The sequence below is a fragment of the Pteropus vampyrus genome, unplaced genomic scaffold, assembly GCF_000151845.1.
Source record: "Pteropus vampyrus isolate Shadow unplaced genomic scaffold, Pvam_2.0 Scaffold87, whole genome shotgun sequence".
Taxonomy (NCBI): domain Eukaryota; kingdom Metazoa; phylum Chordata; class Mammalia; order Chiroptera; family Pteropodidae; genus Pteropus; species Pteropus vampyrus.
Window position 1 is genome coordinate 3,202,987 of NW_011888868.1, and position 23,689 is coordinate 3,226,675.

At 37.4% G+C, this 23,689-nt stretch overlaps 1 protein-coding gene across 1 annotated transcript in view; it reads right to left on the reverse strand.

The window, feature by feature from the left end:
- CNTNAP5 (contactin associated protein like 5) overlaps nucleotides 1-23,689 on the reverse strand; it is a 587,467-nt gene that overhangs the window by 216,316 nt on the left and 347,462 nt on the right. The window contains exon 13 of the mRNA XM_023532684.1: nucleotides 5,587-5,787. Coding sequence (XP_023388452.1) covers nucleotides 5,587-5,787 — 201 coding nt within the window. The remainder of the gene's footprint in view (nucleotides 1-5,586; nucleotides 5,788-23,689) is intronic.

A 23,689-nucleotide genomic window follows, 5' to 3' on the forward strand; every position in this document is an offset into this window, starting at 1 on the left:
AGGCATTAGATTACCATAGGAGCATTGGTCCATGGTGCCAAAAATGTTGGGGACTACTGCTCTATAGTGTATAAGTAGTGTGTATATATGCTCATACATATTCTAGTATATATTTATAGAGAAAGAGTCTAAACTATATAGCACATATTAATATATATAGCCAATTAATTATATGCTCACTAAACTACTATCGGTTAAGGGAAAAGAGGAAAATTGAGAATTTTAGAATACTTTAAAAGAAATGAGATTTTATTACTTTCAACATAACTGAGTAAAGCAATTGATTCCAGCGGTAACCACTCATGTGCCTGCATGAAGAAATGAATGGGAGTGACTTTAACCTGTTACTGATAGGAAAATGGGCTTCGAAGAGCACTGAATAATTAGTTCTACTGAGCAACTTAAACAATCCTCAAGTTAAACCTGTTGGAATGACTGATTTGCTTGGCAAACGTTGTCTTTTCAGAACAAAAGTAAAGTCCAGCTAGGCTCTCCATCAACTACTAGGTTTCAAAGTCAGAGAGTCTGAATGTTCAGCAGTTTCCTGTGTATCAGTACTGACTTCTTATCTCTGCCTTAGGGAGTTCACAGCTATATTGGAAAAGATGTTCCCAAGCAGACTTCCACTACGCAAGGTGGCGAGTGCAAAAAGATGCATACACTTGATACCTACACTCAACAAGTAAATACTATGAAGGGATTCCAGGGGCTAGGGAGATATTGGAGAGAATTTGGAGTAGGCAGGACTTCAAATCCACTCCCAGCAGGGACTTGGGCTCGAGTCTTCCTCAGGCAATCAGCTTCCTATCCCCTTTCAATCTTGTCGTATTATAGAGCAAATTGGCCATGTTACTAAAGCATCTTCCAGACTGTGGCCACAATCTTTGTTCCTCTGTCTTCTATGTTAGTGTTTCCTGATTTAGGTTCTGTTTTATCTAATATGTTCATAACCTGTTACCTTCAGGAACTTTGCCTCAGGCAAAATTCCTATGGAAGTGCTAACAGTGAGGAAAGGCCTGGGCTCGAGGACAGCCCTTGTCCTTGAGGACAAGAAGTCACCTGCTCCCCTGATGACAGGGTGCCTCTAAGCACTGGGGGCTCAACATACCTGTCATACAACCTGCACTGAAGCACAAGGCCACAGACTCAGGATAGGAAGTAGCCAGCATAGTTAAGGACAACTACAAGATGCATAGGGGTAGCAAAAAACCTTTCCAAGGGACTCTGATGGCTTGGAATTCTGGCCCTTCTGAAAATTTCTAGTATGAAGTTTTAGTTAAAGAGATAGATGGCACATTCTATTGGCTGTCACTTAGCAGCAGGTCACAGGAAGACTATCAGAGGAAACTGTCAAAAAATGACAATGTCTTGTTTAAATCACTAACTGAATGAAAAAGATACAGTGGTGAACAAGGCCACACCTTATCCTGCCTGTCTCCCATCTCCAAGTTCCTGTACTGCTACTGGAAAAATGGCACCAAAGCTGGAGCCAAGAACAGACAGAATGAACCTCAGGAGACAGTTATAGGAATCCACAGGGCCACCATGTGAAGGGGTGCGAGCCATGGCAGATGCTGCATCTAGGCAAAGGCACTGAAAATCCTTTGTAGCTGCCCAGGAATTTCATCAATTCAAACCACCCAGACAACCACATGACCTTAGCGGTGGTGGCTCTGGCTTCTCATCTCTCTCTTATCTACATATTCTTACAGAATAAGGAAAAATCATATGAACTCATATTTTCTCTAAGTCCATTTCCTTTCAACTTTTGACTCTAAGGTATATCAGAAACAGCATCTTTGCTTTGACTTCAGGTAAAGCTGGGTTTAAGAACCACATCTGCCCCTCCCAAGTTGTGTCTTAATTAAGCATTTTACTCTCTTTGAGATTCTGTTTCCCAAAATGCCAGATGGGGATAATAACCCTTACTCTGCAGAACTGTTGTTTGGATTAGAGGTAATGCTCACACAGAACCCCACAAATAATCTCAAGCATAAGTAACAGTTATTTTTCTCTCATCCTGCCTTCTTTTATTTCTGCCCTTCATTATCTATTATGTATAATATGGAGGAACACCTATAAAAAGAAGGCATCTACTACATTCTCTTCTCATTGATTTTAGTCCACTACAGACACAATCTATAATATTTTATAGCTTCTACTAACCCTGGCTACCAGTAGTATCCCCCTCCAATAAGCTATAGGAATCAGCCTACACATTTTTTTAATTAACAAAAATATATATAATTGTCTTTGATCCTCCTCTGCATTTAATAGATTGCCAAAGTTGAAATAAAATGATAATACTTATCACTGGGAAATGGGCATGGAATCCCACGTTATCATTGGGAGTATAAATAGTAAAACCTTGATACATTGTACAAGTCAATTTTGCAAAAACTTAAAAAATATGCATACTCTTTGCCCTGGCAATAGCACCCCAAAGGAATTTATCCTAAGAATATATGTTTTGTTTACAAAAACCTATAAACAAAAGTGTTCCTGCGGCATTTGTAATGATGAAAAAATGGGAATAATCAATTTTCCAAAACAGAATATTTATTAACTTTGCATATCCATTATGGTATATCTATAAAATGGAAGCCTCTGTTGTTAATGAACAGTTGGCATAAAGTCATATGTATTGATATGGAAAGATATTTGTACATTATGTGTGTGACAAATACAGGGAGTAAAACAGTATCACAGGGGGGCTCACTTCAGCAAATTAGGGAGACACTTACTCGGCTCTTCCAGACTGGCATTTAGGTAAGGGGAAGATGATCTCTACCCACCTCCACTTCTCTGCCTGGCCTTCCCTGTGGAGAAGTGGTTGCCTTAATAATTAGGGAGATTAGGAAAACACCCCTTCAGGTGTGTGCCTGTTACAAAATCAAAGTTTGTGTCCCTCCAAAATTTATTCACAGGGTTGAAATCCTAACCCTCAGTGTGATAGTATTAGGAGATAAGGTCTTTGGGAGGTGATTAGGTCATAAAGGTAGAGCCCTCACGAATGGAATTAATGAATGTTCTCTTACTCTCTTCCGTCATGTGAGGATGTGAGGAAAAGTGGCTGTGTGTAAGAAGAGGTGCTTGACCAGAACTCAGCCATGCTGGCACCCTGATAGTGGACTTCTGTAGAACTGTGAGAAATCGCAGTTTTTTATGACCAGACAGTCTCTGCCATTTTGTTATAGGAGCCACAACTAAGACAGTGCCCTGGGCCATGCCTGCTTCTGGGATTCATGTGACTGCTATGTTGCAGACTACTGTCTCCCCGCATCTCCATGAAGTGAGCACAGCTGAATTGGGATTTAGGGACTCTGTTCTTGCACTGATGGGTATGAGGCTGGGGTCATGACTTTGTGCAGCTGTGTGTCTGCAGCTCCACCTCACCCACACAGTGCCACAACCACTGCAGGTAGAGGCTGAGGGTCAAGGACATGCCCTTGGCCTCTGTTCCACACTGTGTTTTCCAAGCCAGTTCGCCAGAATAAAACAGGCACAGTATGTACGTGCCCATTGTCCTCCTTCATTTAACTCATCTGATTAAGAACCATGGGGGAAACAAGGATGAATTTTCCTCGCAAACCTCAATATGCATATGGTATGTTCTCACGTGCTTTCGTGAATACACACATTAAAAAATGTCTGGAAGGGTACACGCCTCAATGAAACATTCATCTTCTCTGAGTGGTAAGATTATCTGCATGCATGAGTTATAATTATTATAATTTTCTATTTACATTGTTAAACTAGAAATATTGTGCTCCTTGAGTTTGTTTCCTGCTATAGTACACGTTTTGGACTTTTCCTGCAGAGATGGAAGCTGTGATCAAGGAAAGAAATATGACACTAGTATTTGTTGGACATCTACTGTATACCAGGCATGATATAAGGAACACAGACTACATTAACTTTATTTGTTCAGGATTTTCATGAAAATTTTTCAGGTGGTAAAATTGTGGAAATTTAGCAACTTGTACAATGTCATATAACTAGTAAGAGGCAAAAAAGAGTCAAGACCTCACTTTCAATATGGCCTGCTCCCAAATCTATGCCCTTTCCATTCAAATATCTTTATGAAATTAAAGACAGTTATATTAGGAAAAAAACCCACACACATACAAAGGCAATGATGTAGTCAAATTAACATCACAAAATGCATAAACTAAAGGAAAGTTCATAGTCAGAATGAACATACTCTTATTTTTCCTAAAATCCCATCAAATCCAATCCTTAGAAAACTAAAAACAACACAACGAAAAGAAGATAGTTTGGTTTTTTAGACACAGGCATTGTGCAAATAGTGCTGAAAGTGACATGTACAGGCTTGATAGCCAGGAGAGGAAAAAACACGGACAAATATAAATACAGCATCTCTTAAGGCAGCACCATTTGAAGACGCTGGGAAAAGAGACCCCAAACCAGTACCTCAGATTTAATCAGCCCTGCGAGCATGGCTGGATCCAGGAAGAGTACAATAATTGATTTTCACAGTGATGATCCTGAGTCATCAAGGAAAGGTTACATTTTATGTTCAGAATTATCTGTTTAAAAAGGCAAGGAAGCATGTAATCCATTTGAGAAAGATTTTCATTTCAAATAGTTAAAAATTCTTTCAAAAGATTTTTTTGTGCTTAAAGGGGTAAGTGACAGTTATTTGGAAAATTTACTGACGTGGAACAATGTCTTCCCTAAAGATTCTAGATCAATGAGGCAGTATGTTATATTTAGTGAGGCTTCTATCCCTTCTCCTTTTTGACATTTCATTGTCTAGTTTTCTAAAGGCTTTCACAATTCCTAACCTCCAAGCACTGGATTTTGAGTTTCTTGAAACTAAAGATTCTGAGACATCCCATATCCTCGTGGTGTGCAGCTTTCTTTTCTATCATGAAATAAATGATGAACTAATATTGTTATAACTAAAACAACCATTCACTTAAAAATAGCCTTAAGAAAAGAATAAAAAAATAGGATTAATCTAATTTTTTCTAAAAGGAAACTTTATTTAAAAGAATAAGTTTTTATTAATGCCTCTGCTTTTCAGATTAACAAGTACTGCAAACACACAGAACTGTTCCTGCCTGCCCGGCTGGCCTCATTGCCTAATAATGCTTCCTATACCTTTTCCTCTGGATATAACTCATAGCTTATTGGCGAATGTGAAGAGGTCCTTGCTGCTTTCTCATATGCTATTCCTTCTGCCAGAAATGCCTGACCTCCACATTTTTTATGTCTATCTCAAATGTTCTCTTCAAGTGCCATTGCTCTCAAAGAACTTTCCATTCTTAAAACTGTTGCAGAATGAGTGTTGTCATTACTCCCTTTTTGAAGATAAGGAGAAAGCCTTAGGAGGTATGGAACTTCCTCTGGGTCATACCTTGGGTGTCAGAGCTAGGACTAGTGCATCACCAGTCCTCCCTGGCAGTGTTTCTCTCCATCGTTCAGTGAACAACTGTAATGGCAGGCCCTTTGTTGGCACATATCCATCTCCTTGATATTCCGGGCTTGTAGGTCTATTTGTCATTCTGTGGTCACCGTGTGTGGCTCATGCAGAGAGGTAGAGGCAGGGGTGAGCCTTACCTGGTGTGTTGAGCAGGCGGGATCTCCTGCAGTGGTAGGCTACCTCCTGCTCACAGTGCTCTGAGTTGTCAATCACGGCCTCCAGCTGCTCCATGCTGCCCCCATAGTCCAAGGCCATGGAGTAGGGCTTCTCAGGGCTGGCACCTCGCACACGGGTCAGCTGTGTGTTGTTGTGCTGCACTGATGTCCAGATCTTGTCTTCTGCCCAGAAAACACAACCCAAGGAAAATGTTAGAAGGAAGGACAGAAAATAATCACACTTATAGACCTCCATGAAATTGAAGCAAACAAAAGTTTGTGAAAGCAGTGTGATGGGTGACTCAACACATAACTATTAATCATCGCCTGAGTACTCTATTCATGTGAAGAGTTTGACTAGAGAATTTTTGTTTCTCATAGAGCTCTATCCAGAGTTAGCATGAAGGTTAATAATCTTAAGAGCTAAATGTGTAGAGCCCTTACTTGACAGGTTGTATGCTCAGCATTTAATGTCCATTATCTCATTAAAATCAATATCACCTAAATCGAAAGAGAGTTAATACTGCCATGTCAGAAACAAGGGAAATGTAAGTGAGGAGAATTAGGCAGCTTACCAGGATTCTACAGTAGTAAGTGACGAAGCAAGAATCGGAACCCAGGATGGCTATTCTCCAAAGCTGTACTTCTGGCTACTGACACACCTTCCTTCACAAGAGAAACACTAATATTGATTCTCTCAGAGAATCTTGACTTCCATGTGAAAAATAAGACCCACACACAGAAAATATGTGTAAAATACACACCATTAGCACGAATGGGCTTGTGCGATCCATACTGTACTATAAGGCACTTAATTGCACTTCTTTATTATTTATTCTCCATGTTACCTCTATTTGCCAAATATATTTGTGGAGGCTTGCAATAGAACATTTAGAGATGAAGACCTTAAGTCAAGGAGGGAGAACATGTTTCGCCTACTACAGGTAAGAATGGAAAGCAAGGCGAGAGAATACAAATTTTAGTCTTAGAGATTGAGAGAGCTATACATAAAACGTATCTCTGCCAACAACAAGCTTGGACAAGTCACTTCACTTTTCTGGGGCTCAATTTTATCATCAGTAAGAAAATAAATAAATAAATAAAATAAAAGTACAGCAAAACCACCGATACTGTAGTAGGGCTGTTAATGTGAAATAGCAATCAAAAATATGAAGTTGCAAGGCACTTTCTGGGATGCACCAGAGATTTTGTAATAATAACCTAGGCTAAAACATTTACTGCAATTGGACAGAAAATTTAATTCTGAACATGCTCACAAATAAAGCAAAAGAGGAAACAGGAAGTCTTGAAAAGCTTTTGCCAATTGAGAATCTTTACCACATATTAACATTATTACTCTTCCTCGATTCTCAAGGCTGAAAAAGAACTCAATATAGACATCATGTGGTTTCCTTCCTCCCTCATCTCCTCCATCTTGTAAATGAGAAAACCAACGTCTAGGAAATAAAGAAATGGTGCAAGGCATATCTAATAGACAAAAATGATGAGCACATACGCACACTGGAAGAAATCACTTATTAATTAGCATTACTAAGAAACAGGATCATGGGTGTTGTCATGAGTTAGCTGAAAAAGAAAAGCACTGGCAACCATATGATGTGGGGTAGGTAACTTCACTGCTTTGCACTTCAGTGTCAATATATTAGAAGGAGAAAAACAAAAAAAGAGAGTTTAGTTATAATTATCTCTAAAGTATGTGCCAACTCTAAAACAAACAAACAAACAAACAAACAAACAAACAAACAAAAAGACACATTTCTTGCAGTGTAAAATTAACCTGTACTCAAACATCCTGATTCATCTTAAGACTGTTTCTTAAAGCCTGCCCATTAATTCCCCATATCGCCAATGTTTAATTGAGGCAAAATCAGATTTTCTATAAAGTCTAAAAAAATCTGAATGAAGGTTATTTATTGGATTTTGACTTTGAAAGCAAAAATAGGACATAATTCATATTGGTAAAAATAATAATATTACACAAATAATTAACCCCCCAAACTCCAAAAATATTGATGCCATTATAGACAAATTCTGACAAAATAACCAAAAAAAGGCAATTGCTCAAGAATGTAATGTTGTAGAGGGAGAAATAAAGACTGACAGTTTCAAAATGCCTCTGGTACTTAGAAGCAGAAAAGGAAAATCCAGTCTAACAATAGATGCTATGTTACTTCCTAATGCTAGAACATTTTGCATACTTTATCTCCAGTACTCATAACAATCCAACACAGTAGATATCTATATGTTTATATCTTTATATTTAGATCTATACAGGTACAAAGACATAAATATATAGATATATGAAAGCTCAAGGAGAGAAAGTAAATGTCTTCAGTCCAACCGTATCTGATCTGTCTACTTTCAAAAGTGGTCCACAAAATTCCATTAAATCATATGAATTTTAATCCCCTCTAAATGTACACAGTTTCATATTTGTAGATCCATTCATCTAATTTTTCATACATTCATGAGTTGATTTGCTTATTTATTTACTCTGACTCATTTTACCAAAATTATATTTTATCTTTGGCAAGATGGAAAAGAAATCTGTGTCAGAGAGGCAATCTTTCATCATAAAACCGATAATATTGCCAGCCCTGCCTCTGGACCCTGAGGGTAAATTGATGTTTCAGTAATTCAACTATTGGCACTTTTTGATATATGCAATATACAGAACATACAAAGGAACAATTAAGAGCGCCGAAGTGCTCCCCACAATTCACTTAGACATCACAGGCCGTCACTGCAAGCAACAGTAGGAGAGACAATCACTTGAAACCTAGAGTTCCTTTGTTGGCTTTCCTTTACAAGATGCCCTTTGTCCTCTAAATACTTTCTCTCCTGGAAAATGACAGAATAAAGACTGAAAGTGAAGGAGTAAATGAATGTTATTTTTTCTCACTTACTATGTTTTCTCCTCAGTTTCATTGGCAGCAGTGTAGATTAAGCCTGAACCTTGATAAAATATTAAAGACCAGGAGTCAGTGGCACTCAGGAAAGCCGGCTATGGTGGCTGATGCTCTGGTGCCTGGGCTAGGATAGAGATGGGTAGTTATAGCCAGGAAAGGTCTATGTGGTTAGTTCTGAAAGATTTTCAAACAAGTAAAATTCATTGTGAACATTCTTTTAGGTAGATGTAAGGGATTCATTCATGAACCCATAAATGCTTCTACTAAAATTGAACCCATGAAACTTAATGTTCAAGATGGTCAATTTAGTCGACAGGCAGATAGGGATTAGTAGACACAGCTTGGGCCCTGGAGCAGGCGATCTGGATTTGTGTGCCAGCTTGCCACTTCCTGCCTAAGCCACCTAGGTCAAATTATTACTTCTCTGAAGTTCAGTTTCCTTATCAGTAATATTTGAAAAGCAGCAATGGTGCTAACTATACAAGATAGTTCCAAAGATTAAGTGAAAGGATTTGTGTGAAGAGATCCATTATTAACTAAATTACTAACGGAAATCTGTGTCACCTGTTATATAACGGACTATATCCTCTCTGTCTCAAGGATCTCTCAGATATCAGATGCTGCTATTATTAAAAACACCATCAAGGAGAAGGAGAAGCTGTGAAAAGCCTCTAGTAGTTCTCACAACAGTTTATACTAAAAAGCTTTTTTTTTTTTTTCCCCTCCCAGATCATGAAGTAATACCCAGGAGACAGCTAAAGGAGAGATAAACTGAACTTGGCCTTCCCTCCAAAGATCCATAAGGAAAACAAACCCATTTTAAAGACCCAGAACAAGAATTGCTTTCTTTTGGAAGTTTGATGAACTTGAACTCCCACACAAGAAAATCTACAGAGGTGTCCCTATAACTAAAAAAGGTCCAGTTTCAGGCAGGGAACAAGGGCAAGTCATCCAAATTCTATGATTAGAAAAGCACCTTAAAGTCATCCAGGATTCAAATATGATCCTCCAGACTTCAAACACCATCCTCAGCACCATACTTTCTATGACAGGACATACATTCTCATCTCTAGAGATGCAACTAGGGCTTAAAGGTGTCATGAGACAGCCTGGGTTTAGAAACAAGCCTTCTAATTAGAACCTATGTTCTGCTACATGTCAGTAATGAGACTTTGATAAAGTTATATAACATCTCTGAAGTTTCATAACTGGAAAATTAGGATTTTAATATTAAATTTTTCATCCATGATAATATTATAATGATTCAATATCACGTTTTACATGGACACGTAATGGGTTGTCTGACATGCAAAAGAGTAAAGAATTTATACATTAGAACTGTTTTTATAACATTAGAATGAGGACCTCAGCGTCATTCCTTAGAGAGTTGGGGTGGGGAGCTCATCCGGCGAATTAGGTTAACAGGCAGGATGGAGTGTAGTTCCTTGTACTATAGCTGCTGCTGTATATAATAAATTATTACCATCTTGTTCAATTATCTTTTCGCTCTGGAATAGCTTCACTTCTCTCTATATTTATTTGTGTCCCTTCCATTTCCTGAAATTTCGTCAGCAGAATTCATTATTTAATTCTCATGGACCCAGAAACCTGAAAAAAAAAATGATACTGTCCTTTTGCTATCCAGTTCATCCTCTATTGTTTCTTCTACTGTACACTACCACTCAATATCATGATGAGAAACAGTACTCCAGATCTCTGACTTGCTCAAAAGAATACAGGTATTGAGTTATCCAAGAAAATTTTTCTGCTTAAGAGAAAAATGCATTTTGAAAATTCTGAACTGGTGAAATCTATTTAATTCACTAAGATTCTCAGTCCAAAGTAAGTTATTATATAATTAAAATATTTGCCTTTTTCTTCAATATACGGTTTGCAATTTTCTCCCATTTCATAGGCTTTCTTCTTGTTTTGTTGATTGTTTCTTTTGCCATGCAGAAACTTTTTAGTTTGATATAGTCCTGCTTGTAGATTTTTGCTTTTGTTCCCTGTATTTTTGGTGTCATATCCAAAAAATAATCACCAAGACTGATGTCAAGGAGATTCTTCCCAATGTTTTCTTCTAAGAGTCTTATGGTACCTGGTCTTATGTTTAAGGCTTTCATTCATTTTGAGTTATTTTTTGTGAGTGGTATAAGATACGGGTCTAATTTCATTTTTCTGCATGTGATTATCAGTTTTCCCAACACCATTTATTGAAGAAACTGTCTTTTCTCCAGCCAGTGTTCTTAACCTCCTAGACAAATAGGAGTTAAATGTAATGCAAGAGTTTATTTCTGGGTGTTCTATTCTATTCCATTGGTCTATGTGTCTATTTTATACCAGTTCCATACTGTTTTAATTATTATAGCTTCAGAGAAATGGAAAGATGTTGTTTAAGGTAACAAATTTACAAGTAGTAGATAAATACATTCTGGATACTTAATGTACAGCTTAGTGTTTATAGTCAACAATCCCTTATTATAAACTTCAATGTTGCTAAGACACTAGATCTTACGTGTTCACATCACACACACACAAAATGATCATTATGTTAGCTAACACTACTGTAATAATCATGATACTATATGAAGTATCAAATCAACATATTGTATAACTTAAACATATACAATGTTATATGTCAATTATATTTTAATTAACTTTTTGAAATAAAAATAAAATATCTATTTTTTAAAAGCAACATTTAGCCCAATGCACTGGCAGGAGTGTGAATGATTTCGTGACCATGAGCTACACCAGCTATCATGCAACCTTTACACATAAAGGAGTTACAGGCCATAGGCTATCATATAGCATGAGTAATTAAGTTCCGAAGCATCATTTAGAAGACATAGCAATACATCATTATGTCTATTAGTAAAGCATATTCCAAATTGCACTGTGAATTTAGCTTTCAAGTCTCTCCCCATAAAGCTATTACCTCTCCCATAATGTGAAATGTATCATTCATTGTTGTGTTCAAATATGTTTCCTATTAGTGCTGTGTTAGCCACTAGAGTGCATGCACAGGACAATAATGCACTGCTCAACTTCTCTAAAAGCTTACTATCATTTTTGGAAAAAAGTTGTGTGCAGAAGAATGACAAATAGCTCATACTGTTATAAGTAGTCTTGAGATTACAAATAAGTGGACCTGCTCAGAGATCTGTTAGGGGCAGCACTAGGGTGGGGGTAGGATGTTATAAAAGCTTGTCCAGTGGATAATGTGTACTGTTTTCCTTGAGATTGGGCAGGTAACACAGAAGTCTTCATCCTCAGACCAACAGAGCCTGGGTAAGCATTGAGCACCTTCTAGGATTTCAGGAAATCTCTGTAAAATGACGAGATTAGTTAGTAACCATCATTTGTATTCTGCCAGGTTTATTGTTCCGGCATTTCCAAAGCAGCTCTTCTATGCATGTGATATAGAACGGTCTAAATTTAAAAGAAGCTTCGAGTTATAAAACCAAAATCCTCATACATTCAACAACATCAACAAAAATTGAAAAAGAAAAAGAAAAAAGATGTGCATAATTTCTACACAGTGGTCATGGTAGAATATTCTGGAACATTCTGTTACCATGCCTGTTTTGAAATTTTTCAAAGTTGTCACCCAGAAAGCCCCTATGATCCCTCGTCCTGGGTTTCTAGGTGACCTGCCTGATTCCTCTTGCTCTCATTTCAGAAGCTATAAACTGTTTACATACAGAGCCACAATTAATTTTTTTATATTTTTCTTTCATTCTGACTGCTGTTATTATTGTGATAATTATTATTAATAATATAATTACAGATGCTGCAAGCTGTTCCATCTGTTACCATGGAGATCACTATTCAGAAAAAGAGAACAAAGGAAAGAAAAGTGAAAAAGGAGAGACAAGAAATAACTCTGATTAATAGGACCTCATTCTACACACATATTTGTCTCTTTGCAGAGCCAGAAAAAAAAAAAAAAACTGCAATTTTTCTATCACAATGCTTAGAAGGAAGTCTACAGATTGTCAATACCCAGCTTAATTGAACTTAAATCACTGTGGGAAGCCGCTTACAGTCCTTTGAAAAATGTGCCAATTCACTTATACTCCTACTGTAATAAAGCAAGTCTATATTAAGTTCCCTGGGGTCATTTCTGGTACAGTTATCTATGTTGACAAAGTGAATTTCTATGCCAAGGGTAAAGACAGCTTAAATAATCCTCAAAGCACTGCCTCTACCACTCATTTACCATTTACACATGTACAGCTTAGTGACATCTCTTGTCTTTTTGCATTGATAGTTATTTAATTTTTCATCTGTTTCTACCTTATCTCCCCGTTTAAATCACAAGCAATAACTACTGAGTAAATGTCAGTTTGGAAAGGGCTTCTGTGAGTAATGGTAGGTGCTATGGAGGAAAACAAGGGCTTAGGGGTCCTGGGGCCTGGCTCTCAATGCCAGATCTTTATTGACTAGATTCCTGAACATAGCAGAGACACACAACCTCGCCAAGTCTCAGTCTCCTCATATGTAAACTGTATATAATGCACGTTTAATAATGTTGTGAGAAATTAATAAATTGCACAGGGTTGAGTTGAGCATAGCGTCTGACTCAGAGTACTGAGTCCAAATCAAAGTTGAACTGCTACCAGCCGTTCTAATGAAGTGATTCAGGGAGCATCAGAAGGGATTATCTCATTGTGAGAAACAGTTATGGGAACCTGTGCTGAAGTGTCCATGCCACCTTCTTCTCATCTTTTACAAGGAAGGGAGGCAATTTGTATAGCATGATTTTCGGCTTCTTTAAAAGATGTCAGAATTCCCTCCAAAGATGCGTTTCCTCTCGCGTAGATCAGCCCAGCTGCCTCAGAAAGAATCCATCCATGCCTTACTAAAAATAAAAGCACTGCGGACTGGGCTGCTTTTAGTATCTGCACTTCCGCTGTTTGGGGCTGCGCACATTTCCAGTTTAGACTCCAGGTGTGGCTACCTGCACTGTGCGTTAGCGGGAGCACAGACATCGCAGCGCTGGGGCTGGAGGCCAGCTTCAGCCATGATTGCTCTTCCACCGGCCTGCACAGGACACACTTTACAACCTCCAAACCACGTACTTGATAGATTTATCCACTACTTTACTGGAGCCTTTACTTTTTATGTACCTTTTGTGGGGGTAGGGGTAGTTATTTTTCTCTTCCCTTGCTTTAAAATAGGTACCATGATCAAAAAGGCCTGGGAAATCTGTTTTATGGCCTTGGAGGGGTGTGATCTTAAATGGAGTCCATGTATCATACTTGTTTGTTGTCAGCTGGATTATTCAAGGAAATTTTATTAAATGCCGAGTGTATGCAGAGTATTGTTAGGGACTGAGAAGGTGGAAAGACGAGGAGTACAAGGCTAAATGACACCCATACTCAAAGTATTGCAGCTGGTTCTGGGAAAGAAGTTTCTATGGCAGCTGAAAGCCTGACAACAGCTGAGGCGGGAGGGGAGTTCTGCAGGGAGCTCAGGGTCTCACCTTCTGAGCAGGGAAAGAGGAAAAAGAGGCCTCCAAATCAAAATCACCTAATGAGAACAGAGCTATGAGGCTTGTAGGAAGGGTTTTGGTTATTCTTAGAAGTTTTTAGAGGTATTTAGAGTATCTTTGTGACAGACACCATTTTGGTGCTTCCAAGAAAAAACTAGGCACTCACATAGACCTAAATTCAATCCCTCAATCCCTACATCTGTCACTTACTATCTGAGTAATGCTGGACAAGCTCTTCAGTCTCTCTGAACCTAACTCTCAAAATACAAATAAGAAAATATCTCTACCTCATACTTCATCATATTATTAATAAGCAATTCTAAGACAATATGTGGGCCACAGGTTCACAATGAATAGTAGTTCCCATCCCTTGATTTGAAAGAGCTGAAGTAGCCAAGATTGAACTCAGAGGTGTTCCGTGAGTAGAAAGCTAGCCTGGGTCCTGAGAAGGGATACCCAAGGCCACATTCATATCTCCTCTTACCAGGTCACAAAAGGATGACAGGCCTTCTTTAAATAAAATTGTGTCCACTTTCTCTGCTTTCATAGATCTTATACTCTGGCTCTGGAGGTGAATGACAAAAAGAAAACTCAAAGAGAAGAGTGGAATTATTCATCTTTCTTTCAGCTGACATCTCTGCTCTGGACCTCATCACTGCCACAGAGTGCCATTGTCATCTCCAAGGGAACCCTTTTCTCACTTCACTAGCATTATGTGCTTCTCTTATTTGAGCACTGTTATAACAACCTGTTTACTCACTTCCCCATTCTGCTAAACTGTAAGCTCTACAGGGAAAAGGCTGTCTTATAACACCTTCCCACAGCAGGCATTCACTTACCACTAAACTAAACATTCAACAGACTACCAGAATTTTTACTGACCGTTGGCAGCTCTTAAAAGTCAGCAAGAAAGTGATACATGATGGAAAAGTTTGTTCATATATGTACTTGAAATTCTGCCGTGCAGCCAAGGTTATCTATTGCAAGTAGCAGATACTGAAAAAAATACATAAATATCCACCAATAGATGTCTGAATGAATAAAGCATAGTTAATTGACACAATGAAATACTATGCAGTTATAATAAAGACCACATAAGTTTTCTCTAAACTCCAAGTACTCCAAGATTAATGGAGGCATGTAAGAAAGACATGGGAGCAGAAATGGAGGGACCATGACTAGCTATATTAGGGATAATAACATAAAAATATAATAACAGTAACAACATTTTAAAATGGAATAATTTATGATTCGATAGTGACACAAAAGGGGATAGAGGGGGTGAGAAATTAAAAAAAATATATATATATATATATACACCATATGATTCTTCTGTAGAGCAGAATGCAGAATGACAGCTATAAATGTTGAAGGTATTATAAATTTAGAAAAAAAAATAACACGACAAATTTCAGTGTAATAACTTGCATGGGTCAGGATCATTAACAGATTGGGAGGAAATGTTTGGGAGCAAGATATTCACATGTGTCTGTGTATAACTGTGTATAACTTTATTGATTATAAATAATCTTCATAATGCAGAGATCTGGCAGAACTCCTTTAGCCAAGGGATGGAGCTGAGAATCCCCAATATGGTATAGACTGACACCATGTTCCTTCTGATGGGATGCATTGAGGACAGATATCGCCCTTGAGGTTGTCTTGCTAAAGTAGTCTAATGATGAAAAATAATCGGAAAAAATCCAAAATATGGAACATTTTACTTAAGAATTGGCTTGTATGACTCCTTGAAAAATTAATATCATAAAAAGTAAACAAAATAATATGGGATAGGGGAAGGCGTTTTCCCATTAAGAAATTAAAAGGACATGACAAACAAATCCAGCATGTGGATACTGCTTCAAACCTGAATAAAAATATAAAAACAGACACTGTTATAAAAGACACTGTAAGGGTAAGATGAACTATATTAGATAATATCAATTTAATTAATGTTTCTTTTCTTATGTGTGGTTTTAGTATTGTCATTATAGAGAATAATATCATTTTCTAAGAGCAATAAGCTGAAGTTTTTAAGTTTAAATTATCAGTATGTCTACAAGTTACTTTCAAACAGTTCTGGGAAAAAAAAACATTTCATGAGGAGAAAGAGAGCAGAGGAGAGAGAGACAGAATGTGAGAGAGAAAGATGGAGAGAGAGATATATGAGGATAGCACAAATGGGCAAATGTGGCAAAATGTTAACATTTGGATAATACAAGTGAAAAGTGTCTGGATGCTTATGTTACTATTCTTTCAAATATTCTGTAGGTATGGAAATTTCAGAATGAGGACTTTGGTGAAAACAAGATAGTGTTTTACACAGTGCTTCATATGTAGTAAGTACTCACAACTATTCCACTATGCTCCAACAATCCATGTACATGTATTCTTATGCCAACACAACATACACATACACGTGGTTAAGAATTAATTGGTCAATTAATTATCAAATAGCAAAAAATAACAAATTCAACCATTCACACCATGATAAAAAATGAATTTTCAAACGTGGTATTTATTAATAATGTTGAAATAGTTTTCATGAATAATTTCAGTATGTTAGGTGTTGTGAACTCATAAAAGTTATGTTATTATTTTCATTACTCTATCCCCAGAGTCAAGTTTTCAGGGGATAGAGTGATCAAAATAGTAAATAATAGCTACCATGTATTGAGTATATATAATGCCAAACATTTTTCTTATGGGTTACCTTGATTTTTTTTTTTCATACAAATCTCACTACAATGTTAAAAAATATTAATTATAGAAGAGGAAACTGAGGAACAGGGAAGCCAAGTAACTCACCTAAGTCACATAACTTGACAAAACTAAGAAGAGACAATCTAGAGGTTTCTCAAAAAATTTAAATGGATATACCCTTTTACCTAGCAATTGCACTTCTGCGTATTTAAATAAAGGAAACTAAAATAATAATTCGTATATATCCATGTACCCCTATGTTCATAGCAGCATAATTTACAATAGCCAAGATATGGAAGCAACCTAAATGCCCAACAACAAATGATTAAATAAGTTATGGTTCGTATATACAATGGAATATTACTCAGCCATTGAAAAAAATAAAATCCTATCATTTGCAATGACTTGTCGAGAGAAATAAGTAAGACAGAGAAAGATAAATACCATATGATTTTACTTAAATATGGAATCTAAGGAACAAAAAAGAACAAACTAATCAAAAACAGACTCACAAATATAGAGGACAATCTGTCTATGGCCAGAGGGGAGAATGTTAGGGAGCTGGGAAAACAGAGTGAAGGGTTAAAGAAATTCAAATTAGTAGTTGATAGATGGTCATGGGGATGGGGAGCATGGCATAGGGAATGCAGTCAGCAGTAATATAATGGCTTGATGGAGAGCCAGAAGAGAGAAAGAGCAATTAGGGGGATCATTTTATAAACTATATAAATGTCTAACCAATGTACTATGTACTTGAAACTAATAATAAAATTAAATTAAAAAAAAAAAAAGTATCAGTGCTGGGATTTAAACCAAGCCCAAGATCTTATACACTATGCTGGTTTGTTAGATTTGTTTTGATTAAGTAAATTTAAAGGGGAGCCATACAAATTATAACAGGAAAAGAAGCTTCATAGGAGAAAAGAATGAGAGCTTGGTCTAAAAAAGGAGGTGAGGGAATGATATTCCAGAAGAGCAAAACTGCAAATAAGGTATGAGGGGTGCACAAAATACTCATAGGTAACACTGGAAAATCCGTGTGGAAACTGTCTAACTAGTCAATGCCTCTTACCAGCTTCTCTTTACAAATAGATATAAATATAACATAGTCAAACACTTGCATATGGAGAATGCAAGGCTGACCAGTACTCTATGACTTGAGTCCACGTGAGGGGAAGAGTGATAGAAACAGTCTTCCAGACAACTGGTGTTTCTGCTTCCCCTATGTCACAGAACATGGACTGATAAGCTGCTTGCACATCTTGGCTCTTTTATTCTTTGGGACATCTGGATGGATTGATTCATCATTTCTCCGTGAAATCCTGTACTCAGAGCAAAAGTGAACAAGAGCAAGCAAGTTTTCTGAAAGACACCTTTGAGTCCCACTCGTTATTTCATTCTTTTGAACAAGAAAAGAGTTCAGCCGTAAAGTAGAGCTGCATCAGACATCCAAGTGAGCCAGGGGCCCTCCTACAAGAAAAAGGGCCTTGGGCACCTGCTCACTACATCTCTACCTGGATAGGCTCTTTCTCTCTTTTCCTCTCTGCTTAGCGCTTGAACATCACCTATCTATCAGGGTCAAACCCAAGCTCTCTGTCTTCTATGATGGTGCTGATGGTGACTTCTATTTCAAAAGTTCTTACAGAGTGCCAGATATTATATTGAGTATATTAGGTGCATCGGTTATTTAACTTTACTTCATCTGCACATCAACTCACTGAGGTAAGAGTAAGTGATCATTCCTAATGTACACATGAAGAAATAGAGCCTTGTAGAAGTTGACTTGCCTAGGATTTCATGGCTTTCAAGTATCTACAGAATGGCTGTATGAATTAAATAGAATTACCTATATAATAGTGCTCAAAGACTAGAAATTAAATATTAAGTGTTTGGGCATTGAGGTCAGTGTTTAACAGTAGCACTGAGCACAAGGCAGACTCAATAAAGTCTGGTTAATTGGACTGTGTCCTTATCTCCATGGAATCAAAAAGAAGGGCTCACCACGTATCTACAATAAATAAGTGCTCTAAAAGGTCCATCAGGAAGGTGTTGGGGTAACTCTGGTGTTCAGGTCTTAAGAAGAGCAACTCTTTTAGTCACTGACTGGTCTCCTCTTAGTACAGGGATATGACTAAGGAAGGAGCCTTAAACACCGGGCTAATTAAGAGTTAATCAGGTTCTATGGATATTTCTCAAAGTTCAATGTCTTTGGGTGTTTGTTAAAAGTCCTATTTCTGACCACTGCCCTAAACCTACTAAATAAATATTGCTGGGAATAGCCTGTAAAATGACCTTTTAAATCTTCACTCCAAGTCATTCTTTGGAGAAATAAAATTTAAGAACATTTGCTTAGTATAATTCTCATCAAATATTCAGAAAAACCTTGAAAGATGGGTATAATTATCTCCATTTTACAGATGAGGGAAGTGATGATCAGGGAGGTGAAGTGGGTATAATGGAGACCTCAATCCCTCAGGGTCACTTTCTTGAGATGTTTTCTGTGGTGGCACTGACTGACAGACAGAGGCAACACAGGTCTGGGGAAGGATCTGTTCAGACACATGGGTCTTTCTTTGCCTCAGAGTCTCTGTGTCTAGGCCTAGCAACCCAGGGATGGAAATCATAGACCTAGATTCACTTTCTGGCCAATATATACCAACCTATGAGACCTCGGACAATAATTCAGCCTCTCAAGATTTCAGTGTCTGTGTCTGTAAATAGAAAAAATGGTATCTTCTTCACATGATTTCTGGGAAACCGAATACCATGAGAGTAAATGCCTAATGTGGAACCTCATGCTAATAGATGCTCAATTACGTAGCTATTTCTACTACAAAATCCTACTCAGAGGGCAACTGTTCAAGGACAGCTTCTTCGACCACCATCCCGTCTCCTGTCACTTCTTGATCCAACCACAGCCTCCTTCGCACTATTTCTATAGTGTCTATTGACTTCTATTTTATTTTCCACAGCAGGTATGAAATATCTGTTTACGTCTGTCTCTCTATCTAAATCGAGTTCCTTGAGGACAAGGACAGACATTCATTTTGTAACCTTGATGACTAGCCCAGTCAGTACTCAAAAGTTTATTTGAATGACTTAATTTTTGAATGACCAACTGAATAGCAAAGTGATTGACTCAATGAATGAATAATGTACGAGTAACTGAACATATAAAAACTAAATGTAGAACACTTCAATCACACTCCTTATCTCAGTCCTGAGCATCCTCTTCTCATCCATGTGGTTGGAGTCAACTGGCTGTGATAAAGGGATATGCGAAAAGTTTCTTTAAGTGCCTGTTAAAATTATCAGCAATTCGAAGATGACAATGCTTTAATTTCAGAGTAATGCTACATCTTTATGACTCAGTAGTTTTATTTAATGGTCTAATTTAACAGAAGATTATACTGCATGCTAGCCCAGAGAGACTACTTTAAATCTCAGGACTTTCACACAGGTGAATCCCAGCTTTGTCTTGGCAACCAGTCTCCTGGAATCTCTATGTAGTCACCATGTCTTGGCTGACAGCATCAGGTATTTAAAAAAGGATGAAAAAGTCCAAATTAGCAGTTACAAAACAGACATGGAGATTTAGAGTACAGCATAGGGAATATAGCCGATATTATTACAGTGGCTGTGTGTAATACTAGATGGGTGCTAGAGTAATTGGAAGAATCACTTCATAAACTATATAAATGCCTAACCATTGTACTGTATACCTGAAATTAATATAAAATAATGATAAAATATTACATATAAAAGAAAAATCTTCCTTCCTCTAAGCTGTTATCTATTATTCTTCTTCATCTTAAAATAGTTCCCTCTGGATAACACTTCATTCACAGAAAGTGAAGCATCCCTCTGAAATACAAGTGACAATACAGTTGTTATTCCAACTGAGTAGATTGTTAGTCAGCCACAGCACCTATGTCACCCATATATGATTCTCAAACAGGATATGACATTTGTGCTACCAAGGGTGCAGCCTGTGGGCTCCTTTCCAGATGAGCTGAGCCCGTTGCCCATTAAGATAGTGGATGTATTTCCAGGAGAGGAAGGGAGAAAGAGAAGAAGACCTTTTTTTACTATCGGCTTTGTGTCAGTCATCTCCAGCCTTGTTGAAATGTTAACTCATGCATTTGACTACATTCAAAGCATAAAAAGCTATCATCACCCTCCATTTACAGAGAGAAACTGAGATGCAAAGATCAAGGACCCTGTTCATGGTACCACAGACCATAATTACCATAGATACTAATTATAATAATTTGGATGATATAATAAGTACAAACATTGTTTTAAGACTTTTAATTAATGCATATGAGCTCATATATACTTACAACCATGCCCTTTAAGATCACAATCCATAAATAAGGAGCTTGGGATTTGCACAGGTGAAGGAAAATGGGATGGGGATGTAAAATATCTGTGTTTTCAAAATATCATTCTGGCTGTTGCATAAAATATGAATGAGAGATGGGGATGGTTAAGAGTTGTGTGTCTTTTACCACAAAGACATGAGATTATAGACTCTATGAACTTGGGGGACCATATCTTAATCATTTTTATATCTTCAGTACTTCATCAGTGCCTGGACTAGCAGAAAACCAATGCATCTTGATTCACAGTAATAAAGTAAAGGTTGTTCCATGCTTTTGGACTCTGATAAGAAGCTCTATGTACTGGATGGAGCAAAAGCATTGGATTTGATGGCTCTGGTGGAATCCTTTTTCCATAACTTCCTAGCCTCATCTAAACATTTGTAAAATAAAAATTATTGTAGCTGCTTCACATTGATGCATCTTGAACTAGACCAATCCCAGTAGCTATTTAGCGCAATTTTATGCACTCTGTAATCAAGTGACAACTTTCTAGCAACAGCACTTCTGCAATGATGGCTATCCAATGTATGATAAAAAACAAACTTGAGAATTTTATTCCAGCTTGTTTTTGCAGAAGACTTTGCCAGGATGATGAAAATTAATACCCCCTTTTTGGTTGGGGTGTGTGTGTGTGTGTGTGTGTGTGTGTGTGTGTGTGTGTGTGTTGGAAGTAGAATGTTCATGGTAGAGTCAGCAGGGAGATTCCTATAGAAAATACAAGGACAGAATTTTATTACAGATGCACATGGCACCAACAATTGAATTATACTTTTCTTTTGTGTGAAAAGCAGCTGCCAAAATTTAACAACAGAATAAGAAGCTCTGTGAGAAATACATGTGCCATAATTTGTGTCTGTCCTATATCATGGGTAACTCTCATTTCCTCTACACAGCCAGATCCTTGTGCAGCCCATTTGTAAACTCTAAACTCATTGCCAGTGGTCTAATTTTGAGAAGCAAGGCTTACAACTATTTGATATAACTGAATGGGTATATTTCTTTCTACCAATAATTTGGATGATAATCTATTACCTGCAATCACATTGCACAATTATATGCACACACATTAGACAGACTTCAATTGTGGCTTCACTACCTACTCCATTATGCATTCTTTGATGAGTTTTAATGAAAACAGAGCCTGCTGCCAAAGGATTGAGAAACAGAGCATCATAATAGCAAAAGTGATGAAATATGGAGACTCAAGATGATTTGCAAATAAATTATGATCTGTTTGAGAATGAAAAACAAGTTTTGCTTTAGAGATTTGACTAAACATTCCTTGCAAACTCCTTGCAATGCCTGATGACTTGTACAGGTCTAGACCCATGAAAATGGTATGGTATTGTATCCATCAAGATAAGAAATAAATGTGTTTTTTGTTAGTGGTTCTAGACAAACTATTTTGCATATATATCAGTAAGCATTTTTCTTCCACTGAGTGAAGACAGTGTGTGCCTGGGAAACATCTGTTAACATGTTGACAAGGTGTCTTGTTAACATTAAAAATGGTAAAATGTAAACTGTGTGGAATAAGTTTAAATGTCAAGTTCTAAAACATATCTTGTCAGGGTGCCTCACTCATCTAATTCTGTGTTATTGATACTGGAATCTTCCCCTCAGAAAAGCTCCCTCCAGGTTCCTAAGCCTCAAAAATCTCATGGTCCCTGCAAAAGAAATAAAACTATTGCTGGCAGGAGGAGATGACTATCTTCTAAGGCTAGGATGCCTATATAGATATCATCTATACTACGACAGTAGTAAAAGTGAGAGAGGACATGATTTATAATGCACCATAATATTTGTTTACCTTGTTTTATGATTATCAACTTTGAGGGGCTAGAAACTTTCCATATATATTCTAATCCTCACGTTAACTTTGAAAGGCAGCCATTTTTGCTATCTCCATTTTACTGATAAGGAAACCAAGATCAAAAAATGCTAAATGACTTGTCCAAGGACACACAGTTAGAATGTGCCAACACTGGAATTTGAATTCCAATGTGACTGCAAAATAAATGGTACTTCCAATATTCATTCCTATGTTTGAAGAAAAGAAGGACTTTGGGGAAGGATGGATATCAATGAAAGGTCTTGGAGGCAATGAAGAGCAATCGGCACTTTTACTTTTGGATTTGCAGAAGAGGTCGAAAAGGGGGGAATGACTGAAGTACAGTTATGATTAGACTTGAAGCAGAATCCACAGTTCTAAACTATTCGTTTGATGGGGCATGGCCTTTGTCTAAGATACATTATGGGAAGAGGAAAGAAGAAAAGGTAGAAATTAATCTTTAATTTGGCTGTGATTTTTTAGGGTTCTATTTACAATGGACTTGTGAGAGTATGTGTAAAGCATATCCAGAGATTCCACATACCCTGTCCCTCATTTTCCATCAAGAAGGTCACAACCCCATGGGGTCACACAAGTAAACGGTGGTGGTTATACTGCAGTGTGATCTGTGCATACATTGAAAATAAGAGGAGAGCAGAGTAGAATTCCTAGACTTTAGGTACCTCAAGTTTATTAGGCAAGGTTGTCTGGAGAAACAGAGCTAACAGAAAGTGAATAA